Here is an 18,438-nt window from a genome sequence, read left to right as displayed (position 1 = left end):
GTGGCTCGGTTTCCCCATCTATAAAAAATGGGGTTGTTTTAAGAATCAAATTATTTAATACATGGAGAGTTCATAGAACTATGCTTGGGGCATACTAAATTGTCAATAAGCATTAGTAATTCTCATGGTGTTAGTATGACCATCAACCATCAATACTCAGCATGGAAGAGACGTGCAATCACTCCATATTGATAGAGAGTAAAGGAAGGTTAAGTCTCCATCTGGGGACCTTGACGGTGGTAGGAAGGTCTGAGTGTCGGGGGTTCTTGTACATAATGTGGGTGCTGGGAAGAAGAACAGCCAAGAGAGGGGGAGAAAGGTATTGAAAGAGGGGGCAACAGGATACCCATGACAAACAAGGTCTGTTTGACACTCTTGCCTGGCCTGGCTATGCTTATAGAACACATCAGTAAATAAAGATTAAACAATCAAGAGACCGGCTTTATTCTTGAGGAAGTGTGACACTCAGGACAACTCAGCATTTAACAATAGCTCTGGATTAAGAGGATCCAAGGTTTTTCTAGTTTGGCTTCCTAAGAGATGTATCAAGTTCTTCAACTATTGTTTTTTACATTCCTATCACAGTAGGATGGTGATTGACTGTACTTTGTAAGATGTGAGTTGGATTTAGTTGACAGCCTTCCCCTGGATTTTTGGGTAAAAAAGGCAAAAATAAGCTTTAGAGGTCATTTAACTCGGGGGTTCTCAATCTTTTGTGTACCGTGGACTCCTTTGTCAGGCTAAATAAAACCTACGGACCTCTTCTCCGAATATTGTTTTAAAATGCATAAAATGTAAAAAAAAAAAAAAGATTACAAAGAAAACCAATTACATTAAAAAAGGAGTTAATCACAGTTTAAAAGAAAATTGTGATATGCTAGTATATGTGATTTGTTACTGCTGCATTAATAAGATCTGCTGCAGGTCTAATAACTGCTGTGACTCTGGAAAGTGCTGAGCTAAGTGATACACTGAGATATCTGTAACAATTCTTAATGAGACATAAAAATATGAGTGATTTCTATTGGTGACAGTCATAGCCACTGCAAATACTAGTGGGTTAGGGAAAATAAAGGTGCAGTTCTCCCCCCGTCCAGATCCTACGCACAGACCCTGATCTAGTTCCAAGCCGTCCTGGCGCAGATTAGCAAACTGCAGCCCAGTTTTGGGCCCCTGTAAATTGTCTGATTGTACGGCAAGCTGGTAGCAGATTGAAGCCCCAGAGCAATGCCTGCTTCCTAACTGCTTCCTGTTGACTGGGATCTCAAGGATATAGTCTTGGAGGCAACATATAAATGACAGAGGCCAAGCTAAATTATTTTTGGAACAAAAAATTTGGACTTATACCATTTGGTTTTCTCTTTAAAAAGAACTTCTGAGGGGGGGCGCCTGGGTGGCTCAGTGGGTTGAGCGTCTGATTTGGTTTTGGCTCAGGTCATGATCTCAAGGTTGTGGGATCCAGAGCCCCCAGTTGAGCCCTGAGTCTGGCTCCACGGTCAGCGGGGAGTCTGCTTGGGATTTTCTCTCTTCCTCTCCCTCTGCCCTCCCCATCCTCCCCCTCCCTCGGGGTTGCTCTCTCTCTCTCTCAAATGGATGAATAAATCTTTTTTTTTTCTTTAAGAATTTCTAACAGAAATTATAATCTCTTCCCGAGATCCAGTAAGGTCAGTTTAAGCTGTTTGCAGATAAAAGTTATTTAGCCAAGCGAGGACAGGAGCCTCAGATGAAAGAAACTATCATGAACCAGGAGAAACTCGCCAAGCTGCAAGCACAAGTGCGCATTGGTGGGAAAGGAACTGCTCGCCGAAAGAAGAAGGTGGTTCACAGAACGGCTACAGCAGATGATAAAAAACTTCAGTTCTCCTTAAAGAAGTTAGGGGTAAACAATATCTCTGGTATTGAAGAAGTGAATATGTTCACAAACCAAGGAACAGTGATCCATTTTAACAACCCCAAAGTTCAGGCATCACTGGCAGCGAACACTTTCACCATTACAGGCCATGCTGAGACAAAGCAGCTGACAGAAATGCTACCCAGTATCTTAAACCAACTTGGTGCAGACAGTCTGACTAGTTTTAGAAGACTGGCTGAAGCTCTGCCCAAACAATCTGTGGATGGAAAAGCACCACTTGCTACCGGAGAGGATGATGATGATGAAGTTCCGGATCTTGTGGAGAATTTTGATGAAGCTTCTAAGAATGAAGCAAACTGAATTGAGTCAACTTCTGAAGAACATAAAACTTGAAGAAGTTACTGGGAGCTGCTATTTTATATTATGACTGCTTTTTAAAATTTTGTTCATGGATCTGATAAAATCTAGATCTCTAATATTTTTAAGCCCAAGCCCCTTGGACACTGCAGCTCTTTTCAGTTTTTGCTTGTACACAATTCATTCTTTGCAGCTATTTAAGCTGAAGAAGCCTGGGAATAAAGTTTGAAACAAGGTTAATAAAGTTCTTTGCCTAGGAAAAAAAAAAAGTTATTTAGCCAAATATTTGATCAAGTAAGAGAGCCTCTGTGTTCTACTTTCAGAGTTCTTTTTTGGAAATGCATGATTCCTTCAAACTTCAATAAGATCTTGAGATCCATGAGTCAAAATTCTAGAAATATATTTCTGAAACCTTCTGTCTGTGAACCCCCCTAAAAAAATTGGATAGCTTAACTCCTGTTATTTCAATGCCAAACAAGGAAGCATCCAATAAAGTTCTCCAAAGGTAAAATGATGTTTGACTACTCATTAATAATAATATAACCCAATTTTTAACATACTTTGATGTCCCACCTAAATAGTCCGATGCATTTATAAAATCTGGTTGAGATGGAAGAAAATTGTTTTAGAACATTCCTTCCCTTGCAAATTCTCTGACTTGATCTTAGGCTCTCCAATCTAACCTTCTAGTCAGGCAGTCCACAAATGTGTTCTTAAATGCCTTTTCTCTGTCAGCAATTGTCCAAGGCTGTAGTAACTATTTTCTTCTTTTCCATGTTCTTGATGCTCTGGCATCTGGGGCCCTGTGGACATGGGGACTGCCCCTCTCAGGAGATAACAATTTGCCTGCCAGCACACCTCTGATATGTACAGAGTCCATTCCCCTACCCAGCTTTTATCAAATTCTAGTACGTCCTGGGCACCATCCCCTGCCCTAAACAATCCAGGGCCAGGGACGGGACAACTGGGGACCTCCCCTATCAACCAGAACCCACGGAAATTACTCAGACTATCCAATCCTGAGTCTGTTCCACTTGCTTACCTTGCTTCGCCCATTCCTTCCCTCAAAAAACCGCAATAAAGTGTCCAGGCTGCAGTTCCCCTATCCGCCTGCTCATCTGGTTTTGGTGCTTTCCCGGGGACGTGGTGTGGCCCTGAGGGGCATGCAGTACTTCCAGTGCCTCCTGTTCCCAGGGGACTATGAATATAAAAAAGTAACTTCTTCCTTCATGGCAGTCCTTTTCGTGTGTCTGTGTGTCAAACGCACCCATTCACAACAAAGCTCAGCACAGTTTTAGAACACAGACCCTAAAAGAGCAGCAGCAAATAAGGTAGACCAAATTCTCACCTCGAAGTTTATATTTTAATCTAGGGTTTCTAAGTTCGTGTGGGGAGGAGGGCTATAAAGTAAATTGAGCCTGGGTATGACCAGGCCCCATTCTTTTTTTCTTCAACTGGTTATTTCGTGCTAATCTATGGAGTAAAGGTGGCCAATGAGATTTGGGGAATCAGAGAATTGAATCCTATTTCTCTCCTGCCTGGACAAAGGCCAGATTCTGCCCGGGATGAGGCTCCACCTACTAAAGTCTGGGCTGAGGAGGTAGGGCCAGAGTAGGATCATTGTAATACATTTTTTTTGCCAGATGGTTAGGAGAAGGCAAGATGATTAGAAAGAGTTACTAATCCCTTTTCCAAGGACTTCCTGCCTCACCAAACTCCCAAAACTCTCATGGGATGATGATGGAAGCAATTTTAAAAATTAAATGAAGGGTCAGATCTTACAGAGCAGTGTAGAGCGGGCGAACAAAAGTACTGCCTTGATCTGACCAACACCCCTCCCAACACTCCAGGGGGAAGAGACCCTTATTGAGTTAGGCCTTTTGATTGGGCACCTCTTAAGGTGCTTTCCTCACTTCCTCTGTTCTCCCCAGACATCTTCCTCTTCTTGTGTCGGCCTCCCAGGCTGTTGTACCATTCTGTTCCCTCAGGAGGGGAGCTACTTTCTACCTCTCCCCAAACTGGGGTTCCTGACATGAAGTCTGTCTTTACTCCAGCTCTGCCCTCTTGGGGGCAGGTAGATTCTGAGAGCCTCTTGAGTTAGAGAGATAATAGAGGCTGATTCCTCCGCCAGTCTCCCTACAGCTAGAGCTGGAGCTAATCTCCTCACCAGTTCCCTTAGAGGAGAAACATCTCAGCAAAGCAGACATTCGTTTTTTCCCACAAAGACAACACAGTCTAGCCTCACATGGGGAAGTATCTTCCTCTCATTAACATGTGTTTTTGTTCTTTTCAAAGTCATAATCCTTGCTTTATTTCGCTAAGGAGCCTTTGACCACTGCCTGAGCTTGGTTTACATCATGGGTCAGGGTATCAGCTGTGAGTCACTGAGACAGCCTTCTGATCCCCAAATCTCTTGTCTAATAGAAGGGAGAACAGGAAGATCTTTGAGCTCATTCCTCCTGCTGGTGGTTTTTTTCTTGTTTCATATATTCCTCCTTTCATAATATGTCCTAAGAAGGCATAGACAATTAGGTGGAGCTAGGGGAACAGTAGTATTAGGTGAGATAATTTTTCTACTTGTCTGTCAGGGTCCTGGAGGAAACAGCTGGTTTGCACAAAGGTTTCATTGAAGACAGTGTAATAAAGGGAGTATTTACAGAGGTGCAAACAGACTTAAGAAAACCCAACAAGGAACGGTGAAGACAAGGGACAGGCAACACATGGGCCTGTATAAGCCAGTGGGCATGGTGTTACCTGACCCTGGGAGAGTTACAGCTGTGGAAAAGGGGTCATTCAAACATTGTTGTGGCAAAGGAATGCAACCACTGCAAAAACCATGGCCTGGGAAGGAGGCAGGGAGAGATGAAAAGGTTGACCTCGGGCGCCTGGGTGGCTCAGATGGTTAAGCGTCTGCCTTCGGCTCAGGTCATGATCCCAGGGTCCTGGGATCGAGTCCCACATTGGGCTCCCTGCTCCTTGGGAGCCTGCTTCTCCCTCTGCCTCTCTCTCTCTGTCTCTCATGAATAAATAAATAAAATATTTAAAAAAAAAAAAAAAAAAGAAAAGGTTGACCTCTCTTTCTTCCTGCCCTCTAATCGTCTTCAGCACATTGGTCAAAGCCCATTGGAAGCCAATGAGCAAGGAGCCTGCCAGGGCAGAAGGCAAGACAAAGAAGGATAGAGAATGGAGGGGCAAACAGAGTAACCAACACACAGTCAGTATTTGAAAATTTAAATAATGGTCCACTTATCTCACAAAGCAAACTACTAGGCACAACTTACACTTTACATTAGAATAGTGGACTTCTGTATGCACCAAAAGAAATGCAACAATGCCTCATGGAAGTTCAATAGATAAATGGCATATAGGACACATGGTTCCTAATCTCATGGTGAGTGGGGATTGGATTTTCTTTCCCCGTCCCTTCAGGTCTTATCTCCTTACTCTGCATTCTGTGTCTGCCAGGGACAAAACAAAACAAAACAAATCTATGCCGACATGTGCATGCTTGAAGCATCACAGGATTTTTAGGAAGGCTATCCTCTGGTGTTCATTGCCCCACCCTACCCTCCATCTTCCCCCACAAACATCAGGAATCCCTTTGATAGCATTGCTGACAGATTATCTAGTCTGACTTTGGTGACAAATAGTTTACCATCTCCCAAGGGAAACTTCTAGTATTGAACAACTCTTGTTTAAAAAAGTTAATACTAAGCCACAACAATATTTATTAAAAATGTTCCTCTCAAGTGACAAGTTTTATTAGTTAGGTCCTTAAAGGATGTTAAGAAACAAATGGAGACCAGGCTTGAAAATTACCTGAGCAGACAAAACCAGTTTAGTCATACAAGCAAAGCTTAATTTAGCTCATTTTGTAAGAGTAATTTGACAGAGGTCATTCCTGGCTAATGCCTCTGGAAATCATAACCAAAACTTGGACTGTTTCTCAGGATTGATAGGAAATAACCACTGATCAATTCCCTTTTATGAAAATCTAATATTAAAACCAATCACTGTGAGGGGCGCCTGGGTGGCTCAGTAGTTAAGTGTCTGCCTTTGTCTCAGATCATGATCCCAGCATCCTGGGATCGAGCCTCACGTTGGCTCCCTGCTCGGCTCCCTCTCCTGCCTCTCCCCCTGCTTGTGCTCTCTCTCTCTCTCTCTCTCTGTCAGAAAAATAAATTTAAAAATCTTAAAAAAAAAAAATCACTGTGCAAAATGAATAGTCACTGCTTTCTTACCACATAGGCTGCTTTATAACAATATACCTGTACCCTTGAACCTCATTCCATGTTTTTGGTTTGAATGCTCCTAGTTTGCAAACTGTCTTTTTGCTGTGTGCACAATAAATAAACTTTTACTAATGACTACTTCCCTGATTCACTGGTTTTCTATTCTTTCTGAACTTTTTACAAGAACAACTTAAAAGTTGAAATCCTCTCAGTTTAGCTTGTTAAATTCAAGATAATTCAACACCATCTGTACCATTTGGCCATGTTTTCATTCTCCTGAGATGTTTTGTTAAATGGAATCTGGAATCCCAGAGATTCTTATTTGCTGCTTCTGTGGAGCAAAATAAACTCAAGAGTGGAGAAAAAGCGTTAAGGAGGTGAAGAAGTTAACTGGGGACAAGGAATAGCTACTTTAAGGGAGAATAGGGACACAATGACATTGTTAAAGAATTACTAGTTGAAGATCACAAAGGAGGAGAAACAGTATAAAATTAAACAGGGAAAGTTTGTAGCACTCAGGAACCAAAAAAGTAAAAAAATAAAACTGGAAGATTCGGTGATAGTTTCTGTTCATTCCTACGGGTTTACTTGTACCCTTTTCCACCCTGCTGTGTGTCCTGGAAGGCTGACCTATATAGACTGCATCAACTACCCTCTGGCTTCTGATAAGCGTCAGCCATCTGAGACCCTGGAGGAGATTGGAGATTGGAGGGAAAGAGAGTAAGACAGGCATATTCATCCTGCCTCTCATTCTTCCTCCCTGTGAGGTTGCTGCAGGCTGGCTGCATCCCCAACTCAAGGCCAGAACCTCAGTCAGACTGCCCTTTTTACACAGTTCTCTCTCTCTGGATTCCAGTAACCCTCTTCCCTTCAGGCCTAGGCATTGCCAAACACTTGTGGTTTCCTGCACCCTGCCCACAACTTTGCAAATAGTCCTGTTCATTATTAAATTGCCCAATTGGAATGTGTCATCTGTTTCTGGCCAGGACCCTTACACACTCAATCTGATTCATTTACTGAGTAACTACTATATGCCAAGGAAGAATAAAATGATAAATCAGTTAGTACTCTCAAGGGGTCAGCCTGGGGAGTGGAGACAGCCCCAGGAACAAGATTATATCACAGCTTGATAAAAATGAAGCAGAGAGGCATTGGATGGGGAGGTGGGTGAGTGGAGGCATAAAACAGAGGCAAGGGCAGATTCAGAGACGATGTCTTGGTGGAGATGGGGTCAGGAAAATTCAGAGGCAAGGATGTGAGTAGAGGGGTCAGGAGCTAGATGAGAAGTTTATAGCCATGAAAATCAGGGCCTGTCAGGGTGTGAAAGGATGAGAGTGGAGGGTGAGGCTGGGCCAGACCACGGAAAGCCTTGTATTGCGGGGAGGGGTCCTTCTTTTCCATGTGCTTATTCTCCCTCTCCTCCTCTCTCCGCCAAGGGAAAAATAAGACACAGGTGAAGTCTGCAGCTTCCTACTCTTAACCCTTAATCCTGCCCTACTACCAGGTCTTGACACCTACTTCCTTGGCTTAAAATCGGTATTTTCTGTTGAGAATCACTTCCATACACCACCTGCACATCCGAAGGTCTTTCAAAATGGCAACAAGACAATATGGTACGCCGGTCCTTGGAGATGAGCTACAGGAGAGGGCTAGAAGTGAACGTTCCCAAACGCATTCTAGAAGCCCTAACAGCCAGAACCACGTTTTAACAGCAACAGACAACAGTCTAATGGAGAAGGGTAACAGTAATGCTGGAAAGAGGGCAAAGAGTGAAGCTTCACTTCACCAAAGTGGGGCTTTGGTCCAAATTAATTTGTGTAGGTGGGCACTTTTAAAATCCATTATTTATCACACTATATAGGCAAATCTGGGGTCCAGGAGATGTCTGTCTTTCCTCTCTAAAGCGCAAACTGCAAAGAGTTTCCTTGCTGAGTAGGGCCTCTTTGGCACCTTCCTGGCAGGAATGGAAGACTGCCAGTCCTCAAGGCTGGGGCTCAGGAGGCGCCGTTAATCAAAATCAACACACAATCCTGACCTCTCTTCTCATAACCTAGCTATAGCCCCACTGCCTTCATCATCCCACAAATAAGTAAAAGACACGGGTGGAGTTCAAAGCAAGCGGTGGGTATGGAATCCTTCCAGCTCTCGTTCTGAACAACAAACTGGATCGGTTACCGGATGCCGGGCCAGGAGGCGGCCCCTAGCTTCCAGTGGGCTGGCGAGGAAGCCCCTCCTCCCGGGCGGAGGCAGCTCCCAGGAGTGGAAGCCCGCGTCCCGCCCCGGAGTCAGAGCCCTAAGGCCGCCGCCGCTGCCTGGCAGAGAGTTCGTGTGGCTGTCGCGGCGCGGAGTATGGGGCTCTGATGGCCATGGACGGCTACAAGGGCTTTCTGGGGCTGCTGGTGTCGGCGCTGCTCGTCGGCTTCCTGTCCGTGATCTTCACCCTCATCTGGGTCCTCCACTACCGGGAGGGACTCGGCTGGGATGGGACCATGCTCGAGTTTAACTGGCACCCGGTGCTCATGGTCACTGGCTTCGTCTTCATCCAGGGCATCGGTACTGGGCACCTCCTGGGAGGAAGCGGGGAGGGACGCGCTGGCCGGGGTCCAGGACCGATCGCTCTCAGCCGTTTGGGGCCGACGTGGGCGAGCTAGGGGACGAAAGGGGAGCGCGGGGCCCGCGGGGTGCGCGGGGCTGGGAGCCGCGAGCGGAGCGTGCCGGGGCGCCCAGACGGCGGGGCGCGGCGGCGGGATGGAGTCGGGGGGCCGCGGGCGCGCAGACCCGTGACTCGGCCGACGTGGGCTAGCGTGCAGTGGCGGCCTTGGGGCGGCGCGCGGGGCCCGGGGATCGCCGCCAGACGCCTCGGGGCGGGGCGGGGGGGGTGCGGCTGAGCAGCGCTGCAGTCGGGCGGGTGGCCCGCTACGCTGGCCCCACTTGGTTAACTCTTTGCTGCGAGTGGCCGGGGTGCACTTGAGGCACCCCCTGACACCAGAAGCCGGAACGGAGGAGGGAGGCTGCGGTGCCGTGCGTCCCTAGCCCCTTAGCCCCGAAAATCGCCTCCTGTGGACGGAGCCTGCGCAATCACTGGCGCAGAGAGGCTCTTTAGGCGAGGTCTTTCTCTGAACTTTCTCCAGAGCTGCAGATTAGGAGAGAAAGGCAACGGGGGAGACGGTGGGGCGAGAATTTGTTCCTGTCCCAGCCTCAGTCCTGAGTGAAGGGTGAGTAAAGCATCAGCTCTGGTTTCACTCCTCCTAGAGCGTTCAGTTCAGTCCAGCCTCCAGGACTCAAAAGGGTGTTAGGCTTCCCTGCCTGGTCATTGGACAGACTTTAGCCCAACTTGTTTTTGTGGCTGGCGACCAGCGAAATTTCCCCTGCGGGCCTTCTTGTTGGGCGCTGGCCCCTGCATCGGCCCGAGATGTCAGGTGGGACCTGCGGCCCTCTGGCTCCCAGAGGAGCTTGTGCTTGAGACATCCTGGGGTTTGCTGTGTCCATGTTTGGCCCGGACAAGCCGGCTTCGGGCCTGCACTCTCCGGGATGAGGCTGACCGGGAGGGAGGGTTCAGTTGATGGCAGATGTTGTTTTTGTTTTGGGACATAATCGACGTGTAACATTATATGTTTCATGTGTATAACATGTGTATTATTATATATATAGGATTTATAAATCGAAATGGTCACCACAGTAAGTCTAATTAACATCCACCAGCTCGCATAGCTACACATTTTTTTCTTGTGATGAGAACTTTGGAGATGTACACTCTTAGCAATCTTTAAGTTCTACTTTCTTAGCGACGGCTCAAATATACAATATAATATTATTAATGTAGTCACCATGCTGTACCTTACATCCCCAAGATTTATTTTATTAATGGAAGCTTGTACTTTTTTCTGTGGGCCCCCTCCCCCCCAACCTATGGCAGGTTTTTTTTTTTTAAGATTTTATTTATTTATTTGACAGAGAGAGAGCACAACTAGGCAGAGTGGCAGGCAGAGGGAGAGGGAGAAGCAGGCTCCCCGCTGAGCGGAGAGCCCGATGCGGGGCTCGATCCCAGGACACTGGGATCATGACCTGAGCAGAAGGCAGACGCTTAACGACTGAGCCACCCAGGCGCCCCTGTGGCAGTTTTTACTGTGGTTCTGTAGTGCTGCTAAGTGTTCAGTTTCCTTCCTTTGCTTTTGGGCTGGAGGAAGCTCTAGCTAGTGGTGCAAGCACCATTTATTTGCAGCCAGTTTTCAAAAAGTGAAGCCAAGGCCTGGCAGATAAAGTATTTAGAAGACGGTAGAGAGCGGTGGGCGGGGGTTAGAGCTCAGAAAATAATGGAGAGAAGCATGAAGGCTTCAGAAAGAGGTGCCCACCGGCTGAAACCTCTAAGCCTTGTCTCTGAGCAGGTCGCCTTTTCTCCCAATTTCTGGCTCTCTAAAACAAACGAGAAAACAAAAGAGCTCCGGCCTTGTTCCCAAAGAAAAGATTTTTGTTTCCATGTAAAACGTGTGTGGCAGCCTTCAGCAGGTGTGGCCAGCATCATTCCACCCTGGGATACAGGGGCAGGCGTTGCTCATGCTTAGTTCACCTGGGGTGCGATGGGCATGGGGGTGCGAGGGCCATCAGCCAGCCAAGTTATTTTGTTACGTAAGTCCCAGTTATTTTGCCACTGACCGAAAATGAGAAAAACATACCCAAGTTCCAAAGTCGCTGTCATCAGAAATGCTCTTTCCCTCGTGGTGGAGCCCTTAAGTGTGGGCAGAGCTGTCAACATCTTCTGTTTGCTCACAATAGTAGAAAGTCTCTTCATCTCTTCCAACCAGCACTTCAGAGCAGCTCCTACTTTCCAGAGTCTTCTCATAATTGTGAGAGTAAGGAAACACAGATGATACTAGTTGTTTCCTGACTGACCAAAGAGGAGACAGTCACAAAACGGTCACTAACGTTTATTGAGTGCTTTCTGTATGCCCACTAAGTGCGTTCTTTCACAGGTATTTAAGAATAAACCAAGGCTATTATTGCCATAAACAATGTACTTCCCCGTTCCCTTCCAGTGGACCTGAGCAGGAACTGTCCATCTACATGAGGACACCATCTGGTGGCCCTGAAACAGTGCCCTCACTACATCCCATCACCAGGAAGACAGGCAACAGATGATTATTGAAAATAAAATTTTAGTTGGAAACTATTTGGGAATGGTTCTATTTGCACATATGGACACAGCCTGACTGGAACTGGGGAGATCTTCTCTTTTTGATTTCTTTTCACCGTCTTGAGAGGAGCTCTGAAAAACATCTCAGGCCATCTGGCCTATTTTTTCATAATGTGACTCCTAAAAGTAAATGTGGTTCAAGAAGATATTTGGAATAAAATGAACTAATAAAATCCTTATAACTTAAAAAAAAAAAAAGAATAAACCAAGGCACTGAGCAGTTAAGCCTTACCCATGGAAATGGTATGTTTTCAGTGGCCTTGTTTTCAAGGTTCAATTCTCTGCCTTTATGGCAATATACTTACTTACTTTCGGCAAAATATCCTTAAGAGAAGCAAAAAACTTCATCTAAAATACACCTTGAAATTCTTTATTCATGTTAGAGTCCATTAGAGTTTTCTAGTTTCTCTAAACTTCGGGCTTTTCTTAATCTGTTCATACTCACTTTTGGGCAAAAACATGTAAATGGAGGGGCGCCTGGGTGGTTAGCCCATTAACCGTCCCACTCTTGATTACGGCTCAGGTTGTGATCTCAGGGTTCTAACATCAAGCCCCACTTAGGGGAGCCTGCTTAAGATTCTCCTATTCTGGGGCGCCTGGGTGGCTCATTCGTTAAGCATCTGCCTTCGGCTCAGGTCATGATCCCAGGGTCCTGGGATCGAGCCCCACATCGGGCTCCCTGCTCAGCGGGAAGCCTGCTTCTTCCTCTCCCTCTCCCCCTGCTTGTGTTCCTTCTCTCGCTGTGTCTCTCTGTCAAATAAAGAAATAAAATCTAAAAAAAAAAAAAAAATAGAACCCAAAAACATGTAAATGGATATTTTGGAAATTTTCATCTGTTGCTTTTATGCAAACCTTGTTTTCTTAAAGCTTAGTTATGGTATTTGTATTAGTTTTGGAATGTTTGTCCTGTCAACATTCCCCATCCTGTTTACTATTTGGATTCCAGACTTGCAAAGCACTTTAATCAGATAATGCATTTAATTGACATAAACATAAGCTTTTTCCTACAGACAGACACACGCAAAGTAGTCCTGAATTTTTACAAATCTCGGTGGGCCAGCACCTTCTAGGTACTGCAGCAGGAAGGCTCCAGGAGGGAAACATGCATTACAGACTAGCCATGTTAAAACGGGCTTTTTTACTGTGTGTAATTGTTTCAGGAGGGAAATTTTTAGGTTTTGCTGTTTCAAATCCCTAGTAATGAACAGGATGCAATTGAGTTTGTGATGCACAAATATTTAGAGATGAAGAAGGGAAGGCTAAATTACAATTATTCCTCTAGGCATAAAATGCTTTACAAATACGATACACAAACACTAAGCAGTACTTAAAACCATTTGAGAACAAGTGAGAGTCTTGTGAAACACCTTTAAGCAGTAAGCTCTGGAGTAAGCATAAAAATTACAAAATAAATGTCCGTGTGTGTATGGGGGCACACAGACACCTACACACACATAGTCCAGATAAATTTTGGGAAATACATGTATTCTAAAATGGAGCATAGCAGATGATAGGATATCTAAAACTGAAATAAAATTTTAAACGAGTGGGATGTCTAGCAAACGTGAATGAGGAAGAGTTTCAAAGAACTTTAGAAGAGGCTTTGTGCTTTTCTGAAAGGAATGTTTCCCAAGAAGTAAGTTCACTGCCAGGAAATCAGAGAAAGAGCCCTTGAAAAAAAGGCTACAGAAAAGATTGAAACAAATAAACCCCCTCAAAATGGCAGTTGACCTTTTAAAAGGTTCAGCAAGGTGGAATGTGTTATTTGGTAAAAGGTAGAAAATTCAAGTATATAAATTTGGTGAATAGAAGTCTCAGCAATTCTATACTCCTTCCTTTTCCACATGTAGAATTCTATTTACTGTATAAACTGGAGGGAGAGAAATTGAATCGTATAATGATCTCAAGGTGGCTTTGTGAGAGAATATAACTACATTTTAGTAACATTTAAAAGACTAAGAAAAAGAAATTGAGTGGTTCTTAAAAGGCAGTTGGCATATCCTATTAATGCATCTAAAACTGACCACATTCCAAGTCCACTTAAGTGTATTTGAAAAGGCTCTTGGGGTAGAGCATGGCAAAGAAGACAGTGGGGAAAGTGCCCCAGATACCTACTCCAAAACCAGCCGTGGGGGCACCACTGGTAATAAAACCTACCAACTTTAAGGAAAGGAAGGTTTTCACAAAGCATAAGGACCCAATTCAAGGCAACCCAAGACACATTTTTTGTTATAAATAAATACACGCAGATCTCTTTGTAATGTAACTAATAAAAATGTTTTAGAAATGATTATTTTGCTCACCGTTGTATATCTGGCACCTAAAAAACACCTAGAACTGGCAGATGGTAGGCGAATAAATCGTTATTGAATGAAGGAGTGATTAGTTCTGTACCATCATTAAATTGTTAGTAACAAAATGCAGTTTTACTCATCCGTGATGATAATGATAATCTAAAGTAAAAGTGCGCTCCCTTTCCCCTCAGTGATTATCCTGTTTAGCCAGTTTGGCAGCACTGATTTATTAGGGAAGAACAGGCATCATATTATAATATTGGAAATGCATCTTTACTCTAAAGGCCTCAGGCACGTTTGAATCTTGCCGCCCAAGTATGAACTGTGCCTTCTCTTGCTTACCTAAAGACATCAGTTCTCCCTTTTTCCTTCTGCATCATTCACTTTCTCCCCACCGTTGGCTTATTTCCAACATGTCGTAATTTCTGTCATCTTAAAAACCAACCACACTCTTAACGTACCCCCTTCAGCTACTGTTTCAGTTCTCTGCTTGCCTTACCACAGAACTTTTTGGAAATTTTTGTCAACACCTGAAGTATTGACAAAAAAGTATCTCCAATTCCTCTCCCTCGTTCTCTCTTGAACCCCCTCCAGTCAGGCTTTCACTCCACTGCTCCTTCAAAATTCCTCTTTTTTTTATTAATTTTTTTAAAGATTTTGTTATTTATTCGTCAGAAAGATAGAGAGCACAAGCAGGGGGAGCGGCAGAGGGAAAGGGAGAAGCAGGCTCCCAACTGAGCAGGGAGTCCCATGCAGGACCGATCCCAGGACACTGAGATCATGACCTGAGCTGAAGGCAGACGCTTAACCATCGGAGCCATCCAGGCATCCCCAAAATTGCTCTTCACACAGTTACCATTGGCAAGCATGGAGCTAATTCCAGTGGTCTATTCTCAGCCCTCCATCTTGCCTGATCAGAAAGCAGCATTTGGTGTAACTGACCTCCCTGGGACACTTCTATCACTTGGCTTCTAAGATGGTGCTCTTGGCTCTATTCTCTTCACTGGCTATGCCTTTCAGTGTCCCTTGCTGGTTCCTCTTCATCTCCCTGATCCTTTAAATTTACAGTGCCCAAAGCTCAGTCTTCTGACCACTTCTCCTTTCTTGATGCACTCATACCCTTGGTGATCTCATCCAGTCTCGTGGCTTTAAACACTATCTATTCGCTGAATCTGATATTTATGCCTTTGGCTTGGACCTCTCCCCGGAACTCCAGACCCACATAGCCATCTGTCTACTCAGACTCTCTGTTTGGATGTCAAATAGACATGTCCAAACCTCAACTCTCCATCTTCACACCTCCAAAACCACTCATCATACAGGTTCCCTCTCTCAGTAAATGGTAGCTTCATCCTTTTTGGACGTTCATACAGTCATCCTGGATTCCTCTTTTCCTATCATACTTCTCATCCAATCCTTTAGAAAATTATATATACTCCAAACTCAGAATACAGTGTTATCCAGACTCTGACCATTGACTGTTTAAGTTATTTATTCATTCATTGTCTGTCTTCCACTAGAATATAAACTCCCTTGTCTGTTTTCTTCACTGCTATATCCATAGTGTGTAGAATGTTACCGAACATATAATCAGCATTCGATAAATATTAATGAAATGAAATGAAATTAATGAAAGTTTGGGCAGTCCTCTAAACCAGGGGCCATACCGACAAGGATGGCTTATAAAGTAAATAGGAGAAGTGGTGTAGCACTCACCAGTGTCTTCCTGTGTTCAACTAGACATTCAGATACACAAGGCTGCCAAGACCATACTGGGCACCAGCATACTCAGAAGGATGTAGGACAGGAACCAGAGCTTCCTGCCAGGGTAGCGTTTGGTATTCTTTTTCAATGGGAACCCTTTCTGCAATAGTTCGTGTAGCAGCCATATATCCCTCCCTAAACCAGCCTCTCCAGGTGACAGTTCAGACATCAAGAGACAAGATCTGCATTGGTGGGATCAGAGCTTAAGGTCCTCATGCCCCACAGGAGCCAGGACCTTTTGTAATACTCTACAGACCTGGTCTCCAGTGTCCCTGCAGGGGGTATTCAAGGATTTGAACAGTAGCCCCCAAAAAGACATGTCCAACTCCTAATCTTACAGACCTGTGAATGTGACTGTAGTGTCTTTGCAGATGTAAAGTTAAGGATCTTAAGATGAGATCATCCTGATTTAGAGTGGGGCCTCAATCCAATGACTTGTGACTTTATAAAAGAAAAGAGAAGACATGAAACACAGACAGAGAGGGGAAGGCAATGTGAAGATGGTGGCAGAGATTGGAATGATGTGTCTACAAGCCAAGGAACACCAAGAATTGCTAGCAGCGACCAGAAGCTAGGGGAGAAGTATGGACTGGATTCTGCCTCAAAGCCTCCAGAAGGAACCAGTTCTGCCAACACCTTGATTTTGGACTTCTGGCCTTCAGAACTGTGGGAGAATACATTTCTGTTGTTTGAAGCCACTCAGTTTTTGGTAATTTGTTATGGTAGACCTACGAAACCAACACAGGATATAACAGTTATCATTGCACTCTGGGAAGCGCAAAGATTGGCATTCTTATTAGGATTTATAGATTTTTCATTGTCTCTCCCCGTTCATCAGGGGGTTATTTTCATTATAAATGGCGTTGCCTAATAACATTAGTGTCAAGCCACTGGTATGTCTTTATTAGGACAGTTAACCAAAGGTCAGATCCTCATGCAGCAGAAGGGAGATGCCTTTTGTGTGTGTGTGTTGAGGGCGGAGGGGGGATTGTAAAGAATTGGAGAGTGCCTGCTTTGGACAAAATAGGAAACCTCTTAGCTGCAACGAATTGTGGCTGTATGGGGATGCCAGCCCAAAGTGGCTAGGGCTTCCCATTATCCAAGAGAATCCAGATTTTTTAAAAACTGGTTCAATCTAAAACCAGCCACAGAACCAGAACAAAACCCCCGAACATGGTGCTGATCAAACAAAACACATCTGTGGACCAAATCCAGTCCATACCTTCCAGTTTATAAGTGACTTCTGCTAGAGCTTTCTATCTTGACTTTGTGGGATTTAAAATTTTTCCCTTAAAAAGTAGAACAATCTTCTCTTTTAAGAAATTAGACCAGAAATCTTTGTTATAACTTCTTTTCTTCCTGTAGAAACTTTCTTAAAAGGCCAAAATGGCTTTGAAATAACTGTACAGACTTGGGCTGTACTTTTCTAAGTTCATTCATTCGTTCAGTTTTCATATATCATCCTATTTAATTAGCATACATTTATTAAGCACTTACTGTATGTCAGACACTGTGTAAAACAAATGAGTAAAATGTAGCCTTGCCTACAAGTTGTTCCCATTTGAGTTTGTTAGAGCTGAGTTATGGTTTTCTTTTAGAAAACCTGAGTCCTAAATATTTAAAGCTGGCTGGGATTTGAAGTTCAGTGCCTAATTTTAGAGATAAATGCCTGACCAGGGTCAGACAAACAGGTGATGTCAGAGCCAGTTATGATACTTCTAATCTGTTATAATATTGATATGAGGCATAAGAAAATATAGCTGATGTTTCTAACAATGCAGGATTTCTGGATATTTATAAATGTCTAACAATTAATTGAATTTTTCTCTCTTCACACACTATTTGGTACCATCTAGCTGCCTTTGTGATAATTTCAGTCACTTCAAAGAGATGCTTAAGGGCCAGGATACTAAAACAAATCTTCCAAATCATCCAAATCCCTTCCTGCATTTTGATTCTCTAAAGGTTTTCAATTACATGATATTCATGCGGTGAGACAATTTGAATACACAGCCATGTTTCAAAACTTGATTCTTTTTTTTTTTTTCCAGTGGCAGGTAGATTTTATTGGACTGGGACACACCGGGGACCCTCGCCCATGGCAGAGAGTGGGGGTCAGATTGAAGATAGAAATCCGATGGTCACTTGTGGTAGAACCACAAGTTCTGACTGTGCTGGATGAAGGGGAGCAGAGGACAAGGTTGGCTGGTCACTGCCAAGCCCGACTTTCCTGTTGACCTACCGGGAGGCGGGTGGTGCCAGGGGGGAAGCCCGCCCGCGTCGCTGCTGCGCGGTTCACGGCGTCCCAGACCATCCAGCCCCGGGTTCTCCGTGAGCGCAGTGCGGGCCGCGGTGCTTCAGAATTCAGAGTCTCTTTAAAAGCCACTGCAGGAATCTTTCCAAGATTATATTAAAAGGGTTCTCTGCTTTTACGTTTAAACTTGAGGTCTTTGGGCGCCTGGGTGGCTCAGTCCTTAAGTGTCTGCCTTCGGTGCGGGTCATGATCTCAGTGTCCTGGGATCGAGTCCCACGTCGGGCTCCCTGCTCAGCGGGGAGCCTGCTTCTCCCTCTCCCTCTGCCACTCCCCCTGCTTGTGCTCTCTCTCTCTGTCAAATAATTTTTAAAAAAATAAAAATAAACCTGAGGTCTTTGGATACAATCTGGTACATTTTTGGGTGAACGGAGAAATGAGTTGATAATATTGCTGAGAACGTATACTGAGGATGTCAAATTAATACTTTATTCAAA

The 18,438-nt window shown here is 44.5% G+C and overlaps 1 protein-coding gene across 1 annotated transcript in view; it reads left to right on the top strand.

Annotated features, from left to right (window-relative positions):
* The first annotated feature begins 8,708 nt into the window (after positions 1–8,708).
* The window catches only part of CYBRD1 (cytochrome b reductase 1), a 34,351-nt gene continuing 24,621 nt past the window's right edge, over positions 8,709–18,438 (top strand). Inside the window, exon 1 of the mRNA XM_028121898.2 lies at positions 8,709–8,994. Within this exon, the coding sequence (XP_027977699.1) occupies positions 8,802–8,994 (193 nt within the window). The 5' untranslated portion in view covers positions 8,709–8,801. The remainder of the gene's footprint in view (positions 8,995–18,438) is intronic.

The sequence above is a fragment of the Eumetopias jubatus genome, unplaced genomic scaffold, assembly GCF_037043125.1.
Source record: "Eumetopias jubatus isolate StellerSeaLion01/CBP00866 unplaced genomic scaffold, mEumJub1_p1.0 scaffold_3, whole genome shotgun sequence".
Taxonomy (NCBI): domain Eukaryota; kingdom Metazoa; phylum Chordata; class Mammalia; order Carnivora; family Otariidae; genus Eumetopias; species Eumetopias jubatus.
The sequence above is the reverse complement of the archived record's forward strand: the minus strand, read 5'-3'. Positions and strand labels throughout refer to the sequence as shown.